This window comes from Neolamprologus brichardi, chromosome 1 (genome assembly GCF_056152115.1).
Source record: "Neolamprologus brichardi isolate AB-2024 chromosome 1, ASM5615211v1, whole genome shotgun sequence".
In the NCBI taxonomy this organism is placed as follows: Eukaryota; Metazoa; Chordata; class Actinopteri; order Cichliformes; family Cichlidae; genus Neolamprologus; species Neolamprologus brichardi.
In genome coordinates this window covers 44,489,004-44,508,846 of record NC_142104.1, presented here as the reverse complement: position 1 = coordinate 44,508,846, position 19,843 = coordinate 44,489,004, and the positions used below count along the sequence as shown (strand labels likewise).

The following is a 19,843-nucleotide window of genomic DNA, read 5'->3' as shown; positions in this document are numbered from 1 at the left end:
TATCTGAATCTTACACCCAAAGTTTTAATCTGATGTAAAATGTATAGAAGTCCATTACTGTATATAGTAACTGTTAAGTCTAATATACCCTAGTAAGCTATAGTACTTTTTCCTTTGGGAAGATACCATCTGTGCAGTCTGCAGTTCTGTTGAAGAAAGATGTTGAATCTCTTTAATTATTCTTGAAAAATAATTTATTTCTGTGCATTTTTTCCCCCTGCATCAAATTAAAGTTGATTACATCGATTAATCATCATGAGGTGGAGGGTGGTTCCCTTTTTTTTTTTGCTGGGAGTTTGCAACCCTATTAGTTAGGTTGCTTAATATTTCTGCTAAGTACTCTTTAAAATACCAGAATAGGGAGGATGGAGCAGGTTTAAGTTTATTAGATTGATCAGTTTTGCTGAACTATGAAATATTTTGGGTGCAGTGTATTTTTTGCATACAGGTATAACAGAATAGCTTTAGTGTTGTTGTTTATTTAAACTTGAGTATAAACTTATACAAATTGCAGCAAGATATTTAAAAAACGTTTTATTGATTAAAAAACACACTGTATCGGATTCATATCGGTATCGGCAGATATCCGAATTTATGATCTCGGTATCGGACATAAAAAAGTGGTATCGTACCATCTCTAGCACCAGTCACAAATGCAGCATTGCCGGCCAGCGTCTTTTCACATCATGACAGTAAATACAGTGCATCATGTTGTCAGCTTTACTGTATCTTAGCCAGTGAAACTGGTCAAGCCGCTCTCTTCCACATGTTTACACTTTCGACCTCTTACTTTCAGTGGGCTCTGGCTCGGAGTCAATCATATGTGGCTCATTATGTGATGCGGTCTCCGAACCAGTGTTAGACATAACCTGAGAGGTCAGTGGCTCAGTGTCGGTGCACTGGCTACGAAACTGTCCCAGAGGAGCTTTGTGAGATCTGTCTCTTCATGGAAAGCAAAAGGAAAGACACAACAGAGCTTCGAGATGAAACATTTCTGTGTGAAATGGCATTTCTGTGCAACATCACAACCTGCAACTGCAGGGACGGGGGCGTGTCATCTCTGATATGTACAGTACGGTGACGGCGTTTAAAACCAAGCTGAGTCTGTGGGAGACGCAGATGCAGAAAGAAAACTCGAGCCACTTCCCAGCTGCCAGACCACGAAAGAGAAGCTCTCTACCGCTCAACATACTCACCGCCAAGTTCCGACGCCGATTTGCTGACTTTGAAGCTCATAGAAGCAGGTTTGAACTACTTGCCAATCCTTTTGGAGTTGATGTGGAAAGCGCACCACCAAACCTCCAAATGGAGCTGATTGAGCTCCAGTGCAATGACACACTGAGGGAAAAATATGAGAGAGGGTGCTGCTGAGTTTGCACGTTTCATCCCCGACACGATGCCTCAGCTGCGCATCCAAGCTGCTCAGACGCTCTCCATGTTGGGCAGCACATACCTGTGTGAACAATTGTTCTCTTTGATGAAGCTAAACAAAACATCACACCGGAGCCGTCTGACTGATAAACACCTCGACTCAATCCTGAGGATTTCCTCAGCTCAGAGCCCGAACATTGATGAACTCGTACCAAAGATGAGACACCACCAAGTATCAGGCTCAGACAAGTGAGCAGAACATTTACGTATTTTTAGTTTTTAATTCAGTTAAATCTTTTACATTTGTTTCTACAAGACGAGATTTTCTTTGAAGGATTGTTTTGTCTGTGTGAAATGAAACAAAAAGCTCCAGGTTATTTCCTGTGATAAGAACGGCTGTTTTACTTTTCACACTACAGTGTTTAGACTCAGCGATTTGTCTTTAAGAACACTGTGGTGTTACTGCTTCAGTAACAACATTCAGCTCTTTAAAGATATGCTGTGGGATGTCTGAGAAGCACAATGTAAATAATACAGTAACTGTTAATAAGACAACACATTTAAAATCCTGCACTGTATTCTTTATTGTATAATGCAAATGAGCACAACAATGTACAGAACCTCCATTTTTATATATCAATTTTTCAACGATATAATCCGAAAGTTCAATTTCATTCTGTTTTATGCACCAGCTAGAGTCCTGGATATAAACTATTAGCTATAGTGGCACACTTAGGTATAAACAAAATAAAATATATAAGGACACCCCCCCCCCACACACACACACACACACGCACTCACACACACTGGTTGTGTGGAAATCATCAGCCAACCCTACTGGTTATAACCGTTTATAGGAATGGCTTCATGACAAGCAGATAATTGTCAGTTCAGTTATCGACTAAAAGCACACAATGGGCTGAACACCAAAGAGAAATAAGATGCAGGTGCAGGTCATTAATTATGCCAACTGATCAACAACTATGAAGTATTCTGAACTCTAATAAAGCATGGGGTAGGTGACATTATCAGCTTAATTTCCACAGCCAGTGTGAACATCAGGATGTCAGAGGTCAAAGGTCCAGCAGTCCAGCGCCTCCAACCTTCTTTAACCTCATCCACCAGACGAGGGTCCTCTCCTGCCAGGTCTCCAGGAACAAGAACCTCCTCCTCCCTGTCCGGTGAGGGGATTGTAATCTGTAAAACATGCAAAGAAGAAAGGAAGCAGACAAGAAACATTTAACACATATTAAAACTGTTTATTAAGCTTTTTGTTCTAAAACGCAAAGAATTTAAGTTTTTTGAGTTTTTGCTTTGTAATAAACTTCAAATCAGTGTTTCAGCTGATCTGTTCTTAAAGCCAATATTCCAGTGGGGGAAAAATATTTGATCATTTATTCACTTTCAAACTTCTTTTCAAGTTTGCTCACCTCCAAAGAAAAAAGTCTCTAATTTTTGATGGTAATTTCATTCATTTAATTTCGTAATGATATAGAGAGAATATCAATGAAAAATGTCTTGATGCAGTTAACTACGATGACCTGGATGACTGAGAACCTTCACTTGATGCAGTTAAGGAAATTCCAAGTTGATTCGGTTCCTCTAGACCAAGGTTATTATCGTTAACAAAAACTAATGAAATAACGAAAACTAGAAGTGAAAAAACATTTTCGTTAACGGAAATAAAAATAAAAACAAAAAAGGGAAAACTAACTAAAACTATAATGAGTGTTCACAAAACTAACTAAAATTAACTGAATTTATAGCAAAAATGTGTTTAGTTTTCATTGATGTGTGCGTGTCATACAATAGTCAAGGGTGAAAATGAAGTTTAGTTTCCAGATTGTTTTCTTGCTGTGTCTCATTATGCCAGCAGGTGGCAGCACGTTAGTCGAGTCGTCTGTGTCGCTGCTCCGTCCAATTTGGGATTACTTTGAATATGACTGTGTTTTGGATAAAGCAAGTGTCTTGTAGTGGAAACAGACAAATTATGAGGGACATTTCTAAAGGGAAAAAAATCCCACAAACCTTAAAGTGCACTTGAAAAGCTCACACAAGAAGGCTAACCTAGCTTAGCTTGAGAAGGTAAGGGAGCAACTCAACCCTCATCCCCAGAAACAGAAGCTAACCCCAGGCAAGGCAGCGTGATGCATCCCGAGACAACAGGACGGGGATATCTACACAACTGTGTGAGTCAATTACCTTCAAAAAGTTTATCAATTCACTTGAACCAAAATTACGAACACCCGGTGCTGCGAGAGTTAATAGTCTCATTGGGGCTAAGATATACATTTTATAGTTGCCTGGTATCAATGGTTGTTCATCTGCCTTTATTTATTTATTTAAAGAACCCATAGGTGGGAATGTGAGTTGTCTGTCTCTGCGTGTTAGCCCTGCGACAGACAGGCGACCTGTCCAGGGTGCAGTATGGTAGCTGGAATAGCAACATACCCAAGGATGAGCAGAATGACTGATATGATGAAACTGGGATTTTGTTACACTTAATTATTGCAAACACAACTAAAACTATAACTGAAACTAATCAAAACTAAACTGAAACTAAGGATTTTCAAAAAAATAAAAACTAAACTAAACTAGCAAACAATTGGTAAAAACTAATTAAAACTGATATAAAATTGAAAAGCTGAAGTCAAAACTAAAAAAAAAACAAAAACTAATGAAAATTGCAAAACTATTAAAACCCTGATCTGGACGAAGCGTTATCACTGGGAGAAACGTTTCGTCATCATCAGGTGACGTCTTCAGTCTCAGCTGACTGCAGGTTTCAATCTTATAAACAGGACATTTGCATAATGACTGAAACCAGCCCACTGAAGGAACAATGGGCTGGGAAGTCAGTTCCTTAATCATTAATATGCAAATTGTCATCACCACTGATCAAAGCCCACTGATCAATGTCCATGAGTCCCATTCACAGAGTTGGGGAATGGCTGCAATCACAGCATTGTAAGATGGTGACAGATGTACCCTTAGGCCCCCTCCTCGATTCAGAGATGGTCTTTCCCTTTTCACGTACATGGCCTCCTTGACTCCGCCCTCAAACTCAATGTGTATATTGTCATCATTGAAAAAGTTTCCACAACGTCACATGATACTGTCAGACTGAGTCTTTCCTCAGCTCCCACTGGTACATGTTCATGTTTAATGGTTCCTACTTTCTGTACAACCTTGAAAAAGACGCCTCCCACAAGAGCTGCAAAATCTGTATCCAACAAATCTCCTGAAAAGTCAGAAGTGAATGAGGGCCAAGGAGGTCTGATCATTCATTAGTAGGTATAACTGTTTACCTGCCTGATTTTGACCCTTATTCACACCAGCGGAGGATGACTCCATATTTAACAAATAGTCCTGTATTTATTGAGTTTATCACAGTGGAATGTTTTTATATAAGTCCGTCGACAAGAAGCTTTGTGAGGCGGTGACAACTGTGATTATTCAGAAACAGAAGAAACATCAATAACCCAAGGTCTGGAGCTACATGCATCCTTGCTCATGGTGTGAGGACGACCATGAAAAAGGAGGTGGATCCGCCCTGAACTACACAAGAGGAGCTTGTTAATGATCTAAAAGCTGTTGGGACCAAAGTCACCAAGAACACCACTGCTAACACATTATGCCATATTAGACTTGCAGCACCCACAAGATCCCCCTGTGGCGTTGCATGTACGCATATATTTCTAAGACTATCAGTTCTTTTCTAAATGCACCACAGTCGACCACCCTGAAAGCCTTTGCTGACATATGTAATCAGTTCCTTTCTTTGTGAACAAGGTTGAGTCTATCAGGTCAGGAATAGTATTTTCTACACAATCATTTCTTGGGATTGAAGTGTTTTGAGAAACTGGTCCGACGCCACATGATGTCCTGGCTGCCACCCAACACTCGACCCACTCCAGATACAGCAAACAGATCAACTGAAGGCGCCACTGTTACAACAATCCACACCACAACCTCCCAGCTAGAACAACAAAAGGCCGTTACACCAAGCTGCTCTTTGCTTTTGTTTTTTTTAAGTATGTTTATTGAGATTTTTTGATATAAGGAAAAACAAAGACAAAAAAACAACAGACAACACAACAGCAAGGCCAAAAACACACAAATAAGGCAAAATATTACACTGCAACGACAAAAATACTACTTCAACACTGGCAATAAACAGAAAGAAAACGCTATGGTGGAAGGCTGAGTTATTGGTGATCGATCAAACAGGACTTTGTTTTAATACATGATCTAAAAATGGCTGCCACACATCAAAGAAATTACTAAGTTTGTAAGTTTGTCCGCTAATGTAACCTAATCCTCTCCATATGCAGTAGAGCAGCCAGTTCTGTCAGCCACATTTTGAATTGAGGTACAATATCCGACTTCCAGAGAGTCAAGATCATTTTCTTAGCAATTACCATTCTGAACAAAACTGTAGTTTGTGCAGCAGAGCTGAGGTGTAAAAGGGAAGAGGAAGATCCAAACAATGCAGTTATTGGGTCCGGCTCTAATGTGCATTTATAGATACCAGAAAAACATTTAAAAATGTCCAACCAATAGTTCTGCAATTTGGGACAAGTCCAAAATAAATGAGTGAGAGAGCCTCAAGTTTACAACGATCACATGTTGGACTGATAGAAGGAGAAATGCTGTGCAGTTTAGTTTTTGAATAATGAAGTCTGTGAAGCACTTTGAATTGAATTAACCGATGCCTTACATTTATAGAGCAACAATGGATCCTACACAGACTCCTCTCCCACACCTCAAACCAAACCAAGCTCCTCCTCCCACGCCATCTTCAAAAAGTCAGATTTAAAATTTAAATACTCAGAAAAAGCTTTCACAAAACCAGAAACCAACTTTTTAGAATCCGGGGAGCTCAGGAGTGTAAATATTGACCCCTCTTCCAGAAGAGATGGAAAATTAAGGATACTCTGACGAACATAGTTTCTTATCTGTAAATAATGAAACAAATGTGACGCACGGAGAGAGAACTTGTTCTGCAACTGAGTAAATGATGCAAACTGCCTGTCAAGTCTTTGAGAGTAATAATACCTTTCTGTGTCCAGACCTCAAAAGAGGCGTCTAAACATGAGGGTGGAAATGCATGATTACAATATATTGGAGTATGGATCGAAGTGTCTGGTAGAGCACAACCTCTTTTGATCTGACTAAAGATTTTAACGCAGTTCGAAACTATAAAATTATTGACCTTGGTTCGCGGATTAGAGGACGAAAAAAGGAGAGCACGGAGGGAACTATTCTCAACCCCACCACTCTCTATGACCACCCGGGGTGGGGTATCGGCAGACATGACCTTTTTGTACCCTTCCTGCCAGTGAGCAAGAGTTCTAGCATTTGCAGCCCAATAATAAACCTGAAACAGTGGCAGAGCAAATCCACTTTTGATGAACTTTTGATATCCTGTGAGTTTTAAAGCCCCAAACAAATGGTAATACTACTGAGTCGACCACAAGCAAAAATTGCTTATTCAAAAAAATAGGTGAGTTTAAAAATAAATATAGAAATTTAGGAAGGGAAACCATTTTAATTACATTAATGCGACCTACCATGGAAATAGGGAGAGCCCTCCATTTCTCAATGTCCTTTGTCAATTTTTCAACTTGTTCTAGATAATTCAACTTAAAGATCAATTTAGGATCCTTAGGCAAAATAACACCCAAGTATTTCAATCTGTCTGTAATTTTAAAAGGCAAACTTTTCAAAAAATCAACATCCAAGTTTGCAGTTAAAGCCACAAACTCACTCTTCTGCCAATTAATTGTATAACCTGAGATTTCCCCAAACGACCTCACCACATGTAAAAGTACAGGAACAGATTGCTCAGGATTTGAGAAGAACAAAACAACATCATCCGCATATAAAGAACCAGCTGCTCTTTGTTGACTTTAGTTCTACTGTAACTGACACAGACGGACAGTAAAACAGCTGGATATTGGACTTCCTTTTACCAACTGCTGCTAGATCAGAAATTTCTCTTGGCCTGTGTACAGAGAGTTAGAGGGGGACCTCATCTTTCATCAGCCCTCAGCCTTTACACCGGCTCTCCACGAGGCTGTTTACTAAGCCCCTCATGAGCACACATGACTCTGTCAGTACCCAACCAAGACAATGCAGTCATCAAGTTCACAGATGACAACACCGTTGTGGGGCTCATCTCTGGGGGAGACGGCGTACAGAGCTGAGGCTCAGATGCTATTGGATTGGTGTGCAGACAACAACCTGGTGTTGGACTTCAGAAGGACGAAGTCAGTGCTACAGCCCATCAGCATCAACAGGAAGTGTTTGGAAAGGTGTCCAGTTTCAAGTTCCTGGGTGTGCACACAGACACAGACCTCCAATTGAGCTCAAATACCTGAGAGGTTTTAAAGAAGGCCCAACAGCATCCTCCAAAAATGGACCTGAAGAGGGAGCTGCTTATTGTCTTGTACTGTTGTGCCATTGAAAGTGTGCTGACATACATACTTCTTAACTCAGATAAAACTGAGGTCATTGTACTCGGCGCTGAAAAGCTTAGAAATATGGTATCTAACCAGATTCTTACTCTGGATGGCATTACCTTGGCCTCCAGTAACACTGTGAGGAACCTTGGAGTCATTTTTGACCAGGATATGTCCTTCAACACACATATTAAACAAATATGTAAGACTGCGTTCTTCCATTTGCGCAACATCTCTAAAATTAGAAATATCCTGTCTCAGAGTGATGCTGAAAAACTAGTTCATGCATTTATTACTTCCAGGCTGGACGACTGTAATTCATTATTATCAGGATGTCCTAAAAACTCACTGAAAAGCCTTCAGCTAATCCAAAATGCTGCAGCAAGAGTACTGACAGGGACTAGAAAGAGAGAGCATATTTCTCCTGTTTTGGCTTCCCTTCATTGGCTTCCTGTTAAATCCAGAATTGAATTCAAAATCCTGCTCCTCACATACAAGGTCTTAAATAATCAGGCCCCATCTTATCTTAATGACCTTGTAGTACCATATCACCCTATTAGAGCACTTCGCTCCCACTCTGCAGGCCTACTTGTTGTTCCTAGAGTATTTAAAAGTAGAATGGGAGGCAGAGCCTTCAGTTTTCAGGCCCCTCTTCTGTGGAACCAGCTTCCAGTTTGGATTCAGGAGACAGACACTATCTCTACTTTTAAGATTAGGCTTAAAACTTTCCTTTTTGCTAAAGCATATAGTTAGGGCTGGACCAGGTGACCCTGAATCCTCCCTTAGTTATGCTGCAATAGATGTAGGCTGCCGGGGATTCCCATGATGCATTGAGTTTTTCCTTTCCAGTCACCTTTCTCACTCACTATGTGTTAACAGACCTCTCTGTATTGAATCATATCTGTTATTAATCTCTGTCTCTCTTCCACAGCATGTCTTTTATCCTGTCTTCCTTCTCTCACCCCAACCGGTCGCAGCAGATGGCCGCCCCTCCCTGAGCCTGGTTCTGCCGGAGGTTTCTTCCTGTTAAAAGGGAGTTTTTCCTTCCCGCTGTCGCCAAAGTGCTTGCTCATAGGGGGTCATATGATTGTTGGGCTTTTCTCTGTATCTATGAAGCGCCTTGAGGCGACATTTGTTGTGATTTGGCGCTATATAAATAAAATTGAATTGAAAATTAAAATTGAATACTGTATCTCCAGCTGCACCATGGCCCAAAAAAACCACTGGACTGCCTCTGCACCTCCCTAAAGGCCCTATACAGCGCTTGCAACATCCTACAGGACTGCACACACCCAGGACTATGGGTGTTTAAGTTGCTGCTGTCTGGCAGGAGATTCAGGCTGAGGTCACAGACAAACAGACTCAGCCTTTACAACAAGGCAATAGCCCTAACCAATGCTAACAGCTGACCTGATCAGCTACCTCCCTGGGCTTTTCTGGTAGGAAATAATGTGCAATAAACATTCATTATTTCTATATTAGGCCATACCTATTTGCACTTTTTTATCCAATCTAAAGTTTACTGTGCTCTGTTTTGCTGTGTTCAGTTGTGTGTAGTGCTGATGTGGGACAATTGTCCAATTTCGTTATACTACTGTAAGTATGAATGTGCAATGATAATAAAGAGTTATCTTATCTTATTGTGCAATCAAAGCTTCATTATGATCACAGCCCCTTAACCTGGATGTAGGGAATAACCAAGCAAAACGACGATGACGATGAATAAATAAACACTTTAATAACACAACTTGTTAAATGTACTACGTAGTAGAATAGAATAGAATAGAATAGAATAGAATAAGCCTTTAATTGTTCCACAAGGGGGAATTTGGTACATCTTAACAGTAGTTTTACTAATAATGTGTGGATTACATACATGGGTTTAAAATGCAGTAAAGTGCCTGCTGTAACTCTCCTTCTGCACCGCTCTGATAAATAGCTGCAGTAAGAGACCGTTAAGAGAGCGCAGACTGTCATTACCATCACAGCAGATTCTTTTGTCACACATCAGGTGATCGTTCAGCTCTCCAACCCCCACAGAAGGCCAACGACTCCACATGTAGACCATAGTCCATGAATCATTGACAGGAAGTATTTACAGAACACTGTTATGAAACCAATCCTTTTCTTTGTATTTTCCCGAACTTCCCGAAGTTAGAATTAGAGATGGCACAATACCACTTTCTTATGTCCGATACCGATATCCTAAATCTGGATATCTGCCGATACCGATATGAATCCGATATAGTGTCATTTTTAATATCTTGCTGCACTGTGTATAAGTTCATAGTCAAGTTTAAAAACAAAACAAAACACTAAAGCTATTCTGTTATACCTGTATGCAAAAAACACACTGCATCCAAAATATTTCATAGTTCAGCAAAACTGATCAAGCTAATAAACTTAAACCTGCTCCATCCTCCCTATTCTGGTATTTTAAAGAGGACTCTACAATAATTAAATAGATTCAACATCTTTCTTCTACAGAACTGCAGACTGCACAGATGGTTCCCAAAGGAAAAAGTACTACAGCTTACTAGGGTATATTAGACTTAACAGTTACTATATACAGTAATGGACTTCTATACATTTTACATCAGATTAAAACTTTGGGTGTAAGATTCAGATAATTATTTATTAAAAGCTCGACATTTTAAATGAGAATAAGAAAGAAAAGTATGTCTTTGTGCCCCCTTTTCCCTGTTCATGCCCTATCGGCCCCCCTGGCTAAACTTTGCTAGATCCGCCCCTGCACAGTTACGTCAGCTGTAGAAAAAGATCCTGGTGTAGAAATAATATTAAATCAATTCTAACAACAGCTGATCAAGCTTAAACGTGCTGCTGTTGTTCAGCCGCTGGTTTCCTCTTTCTGGTGCAAAGTGAGACAAAAACAAACAAGAGAGACGATCAGCTGATCATTGATCAGTTTATGATTGAAGCAGGAGAGAGAGAGAGAGAGAGAGAGAGAGGCAGTCGCTCCATATATCGGTTGTTAAGCTTAACGCTGGAATGCTTTACAAACATTCAGAGATGAACTTACACACTTGCTTTACTTCTCTCTGGGAAAACTTCCTCGGAGATGAAATGCTGGTTTGGTTGCGAGGCTCCAAATACACACAGCCGCTCTATCACGTGATGCACACTGCTCCGACGTGCAAAGGTTATGAGCCGAGTTACACCGTGTCGCAAGTTTTGTGAGGTGCTTTTTTGATATTTAATGGATCGGATTACATTTTTTATTTCTCACCGATATCCGATCCAGTAATTTACGTCAGTATCGGACCGATACCGATACGTAATATCGGATCGGTCCATCTCTAGTTCAAATGAGGGATTTTTGTTTTTCTTATTTTAGTGCCCGTTGTTCAGCTGCCGTGCTTCATTTGCATATTGGGGGGGGGGGGGGGGGGGGTTGTAACTGTGTTGCCTCCCCAGCACATATGTCAGTCATATAAACAAACCCTACCTCATCTACTACGTACCTGCATTGCGAAAAGGCTTCTTGTCCTTTGGTTTCAGCATCGTCTGGGATGAGCTGGTCTCCTCAGTGGTCTGCAGCGACACATATTAGAATAAAATCTTTATTGTCACTGTTACAAGAACAAGAAAAGGCAGTTTGGCATCTCTCCATGTGTGTGAGGAACACAATAGCGTAAGTATTATCTAGGGGTGCAACGATACACAAAATTCACGGTTCGGTTCGATACTTTGGTGTCACGGTTCGATATTTTTTTGATACAAAAAAAATGTTCATGCTTTTTTAATTTGTCATTTATTAAAATTATAAATATATATTTTAACTCAAAAGTACAGTTTTTAAATTTAATGTTGCTGAAACAACAAAGTAATAAAAAATAAATCTATCTGATGGAGGAATCCCTCATCTTTGGAAAAGAGAGTTTATTACAGAGAAATGTCTCTTTCCAAAATAAAAGCTATACTATACGCTTCTTCTGCTATATTCTCAGCAGCATATTAAACATATCAGGTTTTCACATGAAAACCAAAATAGTTCCAAACATCAGATCTGAATGAGGGAGGGGGAGGTTCAGTTTCAGCTAGCGTTGAGGCAGTTGCCATGTTGCCACGAGCTTAACTTCTGTCCCTGTCACGACCCGATCCACACCGTAACGATAGTTACAGGTCAGAGTATCTGTTAAGATGTTAAGAATAATAAGTATCTCTTAAAATGTTTTCAATAATGAAACATTTAATATAATGTAGACAAAAACGAAAAATAAAAAGATAGCGACGGATCAGGACTCCCCGATCCTTACTGCGCATGTGCAGATGTTTTCTTCTTCTTTTGTTTGTTTAATGGCAGTTTACACCCCAGTGTACGGGGATACTGCCACCTGCTGACCGAGCGAATGAACCCTATTGTAAACTGAACTGGCGTCATTACAAACGTGTGTTAAATGTGATTTAGTGATAGTCGAGTGTGTTTATGCTTGTCTGTGTGGAGAGGATTGTTGGAATAGTGATGATGATGTCCGCTATCACTGTCAGTTGTCAGTAAACACTTAATCTGGCTGATGAATCTTCATGTGACATATTACAAAGTCTGTATTATTAGCTCTGTAATTAGGCGCCATTCTTCTTATTTTACGGCGCTGTTGTTCAATCGGGGAACGCTCTCTGTTGAGGAGAAAAGCATGAATTTGTTTGTATACGGATTATCCATTGCTTAAATGTCCCGGTAGTCAAAAAGGAGGCAGAGCTGTTGAGAAATGCTAGGAGCTAACTGGGCGCTAACCGTATCATTCAAATATATTGAATGTCGCAATGTTGGCAAAGAGAGGAAGTGACGTAAGATTTGCGCATGCAGGGTACCGATCGGGTTTCCGGAACGGATCGGGTAGTGACAGTCCCGCTAGCTTGCACTGCGCTCAGTGGATCTGCGCTCGACAGTGCAGCCTAGGCGGAGTAGTCGAGCGCAGATCCACTGAGCGCTCAACACAGACAGCATCGTCAGAAGAAAAGTTGATAAAATAAATAAAAATTTGTATTGTTTGATACATATGCATACCGAACCAAAAGCACTGCATCAAACGGTTCAATATTGATACGAGTATCGTTGCACCCCTGATATTTACACAATAACAGACACATTTACATTAGAACGATATGTACAAGTTATACATGAACCTGCACCTGCAGTAGTGCATGTAGCTAAACAGAAAAAAAATCATGAGTTCGAGGAAACTGTAAGTGTAGCTCACATTACGAGGTGAAACACTCGGGAATCAATCTGGAACAAGAAGTAGAAGCCAAAGATGACACCTGGCTGTACCCCTTCAACAAACTCATTACATTGTGATGTACGGCTGTGTGCAAACTGCGGGAAATCAGATCGCTTCTTTGTTTCAATGTGAGGCCACGTCAACAGCTACATGAGTAAATATACTTTAACTTCACAAGCTTTACTGAAACTGTCTAAATAACTTGTTAAATGAACAAGTATCATAACAGCCGCACTTTAAAGAAAAAGACTTGAGGACACACCCTTCCACAGAGCAGCACAAACACAGATGTTTCAGAGGAAGAATTACCTGAGAGAGTTTTGTAGCTCCTTTATAACTCTTCCCCTGCTGCATACTCTCCCACATCTCTATTTTCTGCCTCCTCCTCTCCTCTTCTTGCTGTCCACAAATTAAATAAAAACAGTGTTGACATCTGATATTGACAGAAAATCATCCTTCTTTGATTTTTTTACAAATTTACTACTCTACCAGTTTCTGTTTCTCTCTAAAGATGGACGCTTTGGCATCAAGCTCTTCTTGCATCTTCATCCTGGCTGCTGCCACAGCCTCTTCTCTCCTTTCCACCAGCGTTGGATCTTTATGTAACAAACAGAAATCGAAAGTTAAATCAGGACGATGCAATAACATATCTAATAACATATCTAATAACATATCTTCAAGAGAAATACAGGTTACCAAGGGCAGATTGTTCTATATACCTACAGATCAGAACCAGTTAGTCATAATTTTCATAATTTTGAAAAAGCAGTACCTGAAAAATCAGACTTGTGTCTAAGGACTTCCAAGTCAATAATATTGCATGACGTTGTAGCTATCGTACATTACAAGGACAGAGACAAACAAACATGGAAAGAGATAGAAAAGTTCAGAAATATGTGGAAAAGGTTTTTAAACGTCATGTGTCCCAAATTTGTTTCCAAAGACTTACAAAATGCATGACACCAGATCCCCTTTTGATTACATGGAGAACACAGCATCAACTCCTTCCCTACAGCCACCTGTGTGCACCTCAACCCCCTTTCTTCTCCCACATGTTTGCACTGAGTTGGAGATGCTCTGTATCTCATTGTACATCTGTATAGTGACAACAAGTGCATTCTATTCTATTCTGTTCTTTTCTATTCTTCTCTATTCTTCTCTAAGAATAATCTGTTGTAACTTGAAGCCTGGATAACAACAGTGACCGATACCCACGACCTAAACGGGATTCGATACATCAAAAAGAGGAAGGACTGGAGAACTTTGACTGGGCCTGTGATCCATTATTGTTGTAAATGATTTAATTCTAACATACCTGATCCAGGGTGAAAATGTAATTGCCCCCTAACCTAATTAATGGTTGTGCAACTCTTGCCAGCAAGAACCCCAGTGGATCATTTTCAGTAACAGCAATGCATATCTGACATTGCCTGGGGGGATTTGGGCCCAGTCTTCTTTGCAGACTTCTTTGCAGACACTGAAGAGTTTGAGGATGAATAGTCTGTTTAAGGTCATGTTGAAACATTTTAATCTGACTTTGATCAGGACACTTTAAAAACATATTTTTTTCCTAAATGAATCATTTAGAGGTGTGAGTGTGTTTCAGGTCATTGCCAATAACCCAAGTGTGCTCAAGCTTCAGGGTACAGACTAATTGCTGGAAGTTTTTCTGCAGGATTTTCTGGTACAGAATAGAACCACAGTTTAATCAGCTATGATGTTCAGGTTCGTCTGTTCCACTCTGCATGTCAAATATCCTTCAGCAAGATCCAACGTTAAGTTGCTCTCAGGCAGGCTGCATAAAGCACTTTGAGTGCTCAGTAGAAAAGCACTACATAAGAACCAGTCCATTTGCCATGTTTGACTTTTGGTATGATGGTCTTTTTATGAGGCAGCACGGTGGTTAGCACTGTTGCTGCACAGCAAGAAGGTCCTGAGTTCAATTCCACCATCAGGTCTTTCTGTGTGGAGTTTGCATGTTCTCCCCGTGTTTGCGTGGGTTCCCTCCGGGTACTCCGGCTTCCTCCCACCGTCCAAAGACATGCAGCTTGTGGGGATAGGTTAATTGGATAATCCAAATTACCACTAGCTGTGAATGTGGGAGTGAATGTGAGTACGAATGGTTGTCTGTCTGTGTGTTGGCCCTGCGACAGACTGGCGACCTGTCCAAAAAATGTTCCAGCTTTGTCTCAGGCCACACACTATTTTTCCAGGCAGTCCTTGTCTGCCTTCTGAGCTAGAAGAGTTCTGCAGTTCTTTAGAGGTTGTTCTCGGTTCTTTTGTGACCTCCTCTACATTGATTCAGTCTCTGAGCAATTTTGGTAGGCTGGCCATTTCTGTTTACCACCATTCCAACGTTTCTCTGTTTGTATATAATGGCTTTTCTGGTGGCTTTGTAAACCTGTCCAGACCAATAAATTTCAATTACTTTATGTATCATCTGCTCTTGATTTTCTTTAAATTGTGTCATGATCTTTTAAGCTACCTCAACTTGTCAGAAAGGTTCTATTTAAGTCATCTTAAGACTGAGCTTCTCTCCTTTAGGGCGCAAGTATGTCCTCTACATTCGTCGCTTTGCGCACTTGCAATATCATAATATCGTTGCAATATCATCAGCACAGGAAGTCACTGCAGGGTTCTACTGAACGATAGGCATTACCGCCACATACACGCTTTTATAGGAAGAGAAGAAGTCAAAATAGGAAGCGAAGTCTTTGAGGAGTGCTTTTTGCAAAGAGTTTTCCACAAAGCCTCATGGTTTAAAAAGTCTTTCTACATCTCTAAATGTATACATTTGTATATCCCCAAGTTTCTGTGGTGGATTTAATTAAAATGGCAGTAAAACCATTACAGTCAGGGAAGGAAATATTTGAACCCTAATTCATTTTGTAAGTTTGCCCACTAACAAAGAAAGGATCAGCCTATAATTTCACTGGTAAGGTCATTTAGACAGTGAGATTCAGGACAATCACAAAAATGCATTTCATTCGCGCTCAATGGATGTGGCGCAACACACCGGGTTACAAAAATCGCTGAAGCACCACACAATGTGACGTTAAACTCAGAGCACGAACCAGTTAAAGGTGGTCAGCACCATACCTCCCTTGTGGGAAGAAAACAAATTTCCACCGCTTGGATCCGAGATCTCATTCTTTTGATGACGACCCAGAGTTTGTGACCATACACGAGGACAAGAATGTAGATCCACCAGTAAATGATCCAGCTGGAGGTAACAACTTGTTCCTTTCATCACTTTGCCTGGTTCTGCTGGAGGTTTCTTCCTGTTAAAAGGAAGTTTTTCCTTCCCACTGTCGCCAAAGTGCTTGCTCATAGGGGGTCATATGATTGTTGGGTTTTTCTCTGTATCTATGAAGCGCCTTGAGGCGACTTTTGTTGTGATTTGGCGCTATATAAATAAAATTGAATTGAATTGAATTGAACTTTATCTGGCTGAAGACCATAACCTCAAACTTAGAGGTGCTTCTTCACACTCAGCTGTTAATTGCCACAGAGCGTCCTCCACCCACGAGGAACAAGCTCTCACTGTCCTGCTGTAGCATCAGATTGTTTACTAGAAGCTGCACTTTCTGCTGATATAACTCTTATCTTTGTAATCCTGTAGTACGAATATAAAGTGAGTTGTGCTGACCTTGTGAGGCTGGTGGCGCTGGGCTGTGCTGGCTTGATCTCCTCTTGTTCAGGTGCAGAATGAGCAGGTAGAACATCACAGCTCCAAACACCAGGAACCAGCCATACTGGGCCACGAACTCCTCAACTACAGTCATTCAATTACAACAGAAATAAACAATAATCGAAGTAGCTGTGATATTTTTAACAACGAAACGATGGAAACGACATTTTTTTCCAATAAATACAATCTTAAAAGAATAAAATAGTAAATATTTGGGGGTTTATCTACAGCTCAACATGTCGCCTTCATCCCACCTTAACACGAGCTACCGTGGAGCGACAGATACGTCCTACGAACGTTAGTAACTGTATTCCTTATTCTTTATTGTTTAAGTTGGTTAATTAAACGTACAAGCTTACCCGTCAGGCTTAGGGAACTCAAGTCTTGGTTTTTTAAGGGCGGCTTCTTCACATGGAAAGTGGACTCATCGTCTTCGATCGTTACATCATCCATCCCGCACTCAAACGAGCTTCCGGCACAAACAGCGTCGTACGGAGCAGTCTTCTGTTAGCTCGTATGGTAACTTGTTTCTTTTCCAAAGATCTTCTTTAAAACTTGCTACACAAAATGTAGATGTTATTTACGATGACGTGTTGGCGGAAGCCAGATGAATCATTCGAGCGCACGACCGTGTCACGCAAAAGAGGTCACTTCCTCTTCATACCTTTCACAATAAAAGTTAGAGACACAGATCATCAAACAAATTTAAATGTTGGAAAAAGATAAAACAAGTAAACACAAAGTGCAGTTTCTAAATTATTAAGGTTACAAAAGAGCTCAGAACAACACCAAAGAATACTATATCATCGTCATCAGGAGGGGACGATGCAAAGCAAAGGAAGTCTATGTTTTACCTCGTGGGGTGCAGGGTTGCTGTTGGTGGGTTGTTGCTGATAGTGCTGGAGGGCTGAGACTGTGGACATTAAAGTCTCCAAAGGAGAGCTGGTAGCTGATTAAACAAGTGTTATGGGATAATAATAAAATGCAAAGATCTGTGACATGTGGCTTGGAACCATGAGGCTCTGCCTGTGACTCACTCTCTTCCTCCTTCACTATCCTCATCTCATCTACCGCTGTCCGTTTGCCATCTGAGAACAAAGCACAATTTGTTATTGCATTAATCTGTTATTTTATTATCCACACTTAACAACTCTGCACCATTAATCCACAATAAAGTAATGATAGAAAAATGTTATAGAACCAAAACATTGTAGTTGTGTTTATTATTGTTTTTATACTTGAACACCTCTGCAATGCAACAGCTGGTACATGTGTTATTGTTACCTGTGCTCTTTGTAATGCAGCTGGTGAGAGATCCACTGTTTCCTCCTCCTCTCCTTACAGGGCCGGTCTGACAGTGTTATATCATGAGTGATCATTTTAAAATATCTATACACATAAAACATGCACACCCACATGCATGTACAGTGACATATTATACCTTCTCCAGAATACTTTACATACTACAGCAACAGGTTTCGATCATGGTGCTGATCCGGAATCATTTCCTTGTTATTTATTTCCAGTGCTATAATAATAAAGTAATAATAAAGTAAGAAGAGTTTTTTTTTTAAAAGTAATAAATATAAAATAATGTATTTATAATGATTCAGTTTGTTTGACTGTCCACTCGGTGCAAGGCTTTCTGCCTTATTAAATGCTTAAACTTTAAAGATAATAATTTTGCACTTGTCATATTTGAAATATAAATCTAATATAATCTGTTTCTTGATGTATTTTCTTTAAAATAGATGAAATATCTTCTGCTTGTTGCTTTTCCTTAGTGATGGTTTCTTAGCAGCTGTTTGACCATAAAGACCTGATTCACACAGTCTGCTCTGAACAGTTGATGTAGAGATGTGTCTGCTACTGGAACTCTGTGTGGCATTGATCTGGGGTGCTGTTTTGTGATTTCTGAGGCTGGTGTCTTGGATGAATGTATCTTCAGCAGCAGAGGTGACTCTTGGTCTTCCTCTTCAGGGGCGGTCCTCATGTGAGCCAGTTTTTTTGTAGCGCTTGGTGGTTGTTACGACTGCAGTTGGAGACACATTCAAAGGTTTAGCAATTTTCCAGACTGACTGACCTTCAGTTCTTAAAGTAATGATGGACTGTCGTTCTCTTTACTTAACTGATTGGTTCTTGCCATAAAATGATTTCTAATAGCTGTCAAATAGGGCTGTCAGCTGTGCAAACAGACATCTGTACAACACAACTGATAGTCCCAACCCCATTAAGAAGAATTATACAAATATAATTGTAAATATTTTGTACAATATAAAAGAAAAAAGAGACCCAGGACTGTTGAGCAGGTAGAATTTATATGAGACAAGAAAGAGACAAGTTTCCTCTCCCAAAAGTGCAACAACACCTTATTTCCCAGACATTTGATTGAGTGTTGTTAAAAGAATCCAGGATGGTATACAATGGTAAATACGGCCCTGGTGGCCCTGATCCATCCATTTTCCTCCTCTTATGCAATTCACAGTCACTTCAGACTGTAAGACCACACTGACCAACCCATGCAACACCTGGACTGGCTACAAGAAAGCCCTCAATCCTTCATATAGGAATCCTGGAATGCTTAGAACTATAGAAGACAAACAGGACCGAAAGAGTCTTCATCAGGAATTTGATGGGAATGTGGTCAACGACAAAAGAGAAATTGAGGGGATTGTACTGCCAGAAGTCCCGAGGAGTCAGGACTTGCCTTTTACCTCTCTCCCTTTACCCCCAACCAGTTGAAATAGATGACTGATACTACCTGAGCCGGATTTTACAGAAGGTTTCTTCCTGTTAAAAAAGGCTTTTCCTTACCACAAACATGTGATCATTGGGGGGCGTCTGATTTTTGTTATTTTCTCTCTATCATTGCAGGGTCTTTACCTTATAATATAAAGTGTGACTTGCACTATAGAAATAAACTTGAATTGAAATGACATGTATATGGGAGGTGTACTTTGTATTGCAGAATTAAAAGTAAACATGGTGATATTTTGTGCTCAGTGTTTTTTATTATCTCAATTGAAAACACAAACAAGAAAAATCTTGAAAATAAATCTTTTTCATTTTTTTTA

General features: G+C 40.2%; 1 protein-coding gene across 1 annotated transcript; it reads right to left on the bottom strand.

The window, feature by feature from the left end:
- Positions 1-1,930: 1,930 nt before the first annotated feature.
- On the bottom strand, positions 1,931-17,422 carry selenos (selenoprotein S). Its single transcript, XM_087843048.1, has 6 exons — positions 17,129-17,422; positions 16,728-16,853; positions 13,568-13,674; positions 13,388-13,477; positions 11,318-11,387; positions 1,931-2,568 (listed from the first exon to the last, which is right to left on the bottom strand). Exons 1-6 carry the CDS (start codon positions 17,220-17,222, stop codon positions 2,480-2,482), a joined length of 576 nt encoding a protein of 191 aa, XP_087699174.1. The 5' UTR covers positions 17,223-17,422; the 3' UTR covers positions 1,931-2,479.
- Between the last annotated feature and the right edge of the window lie 2,421 nt (positions 17,423-19,843).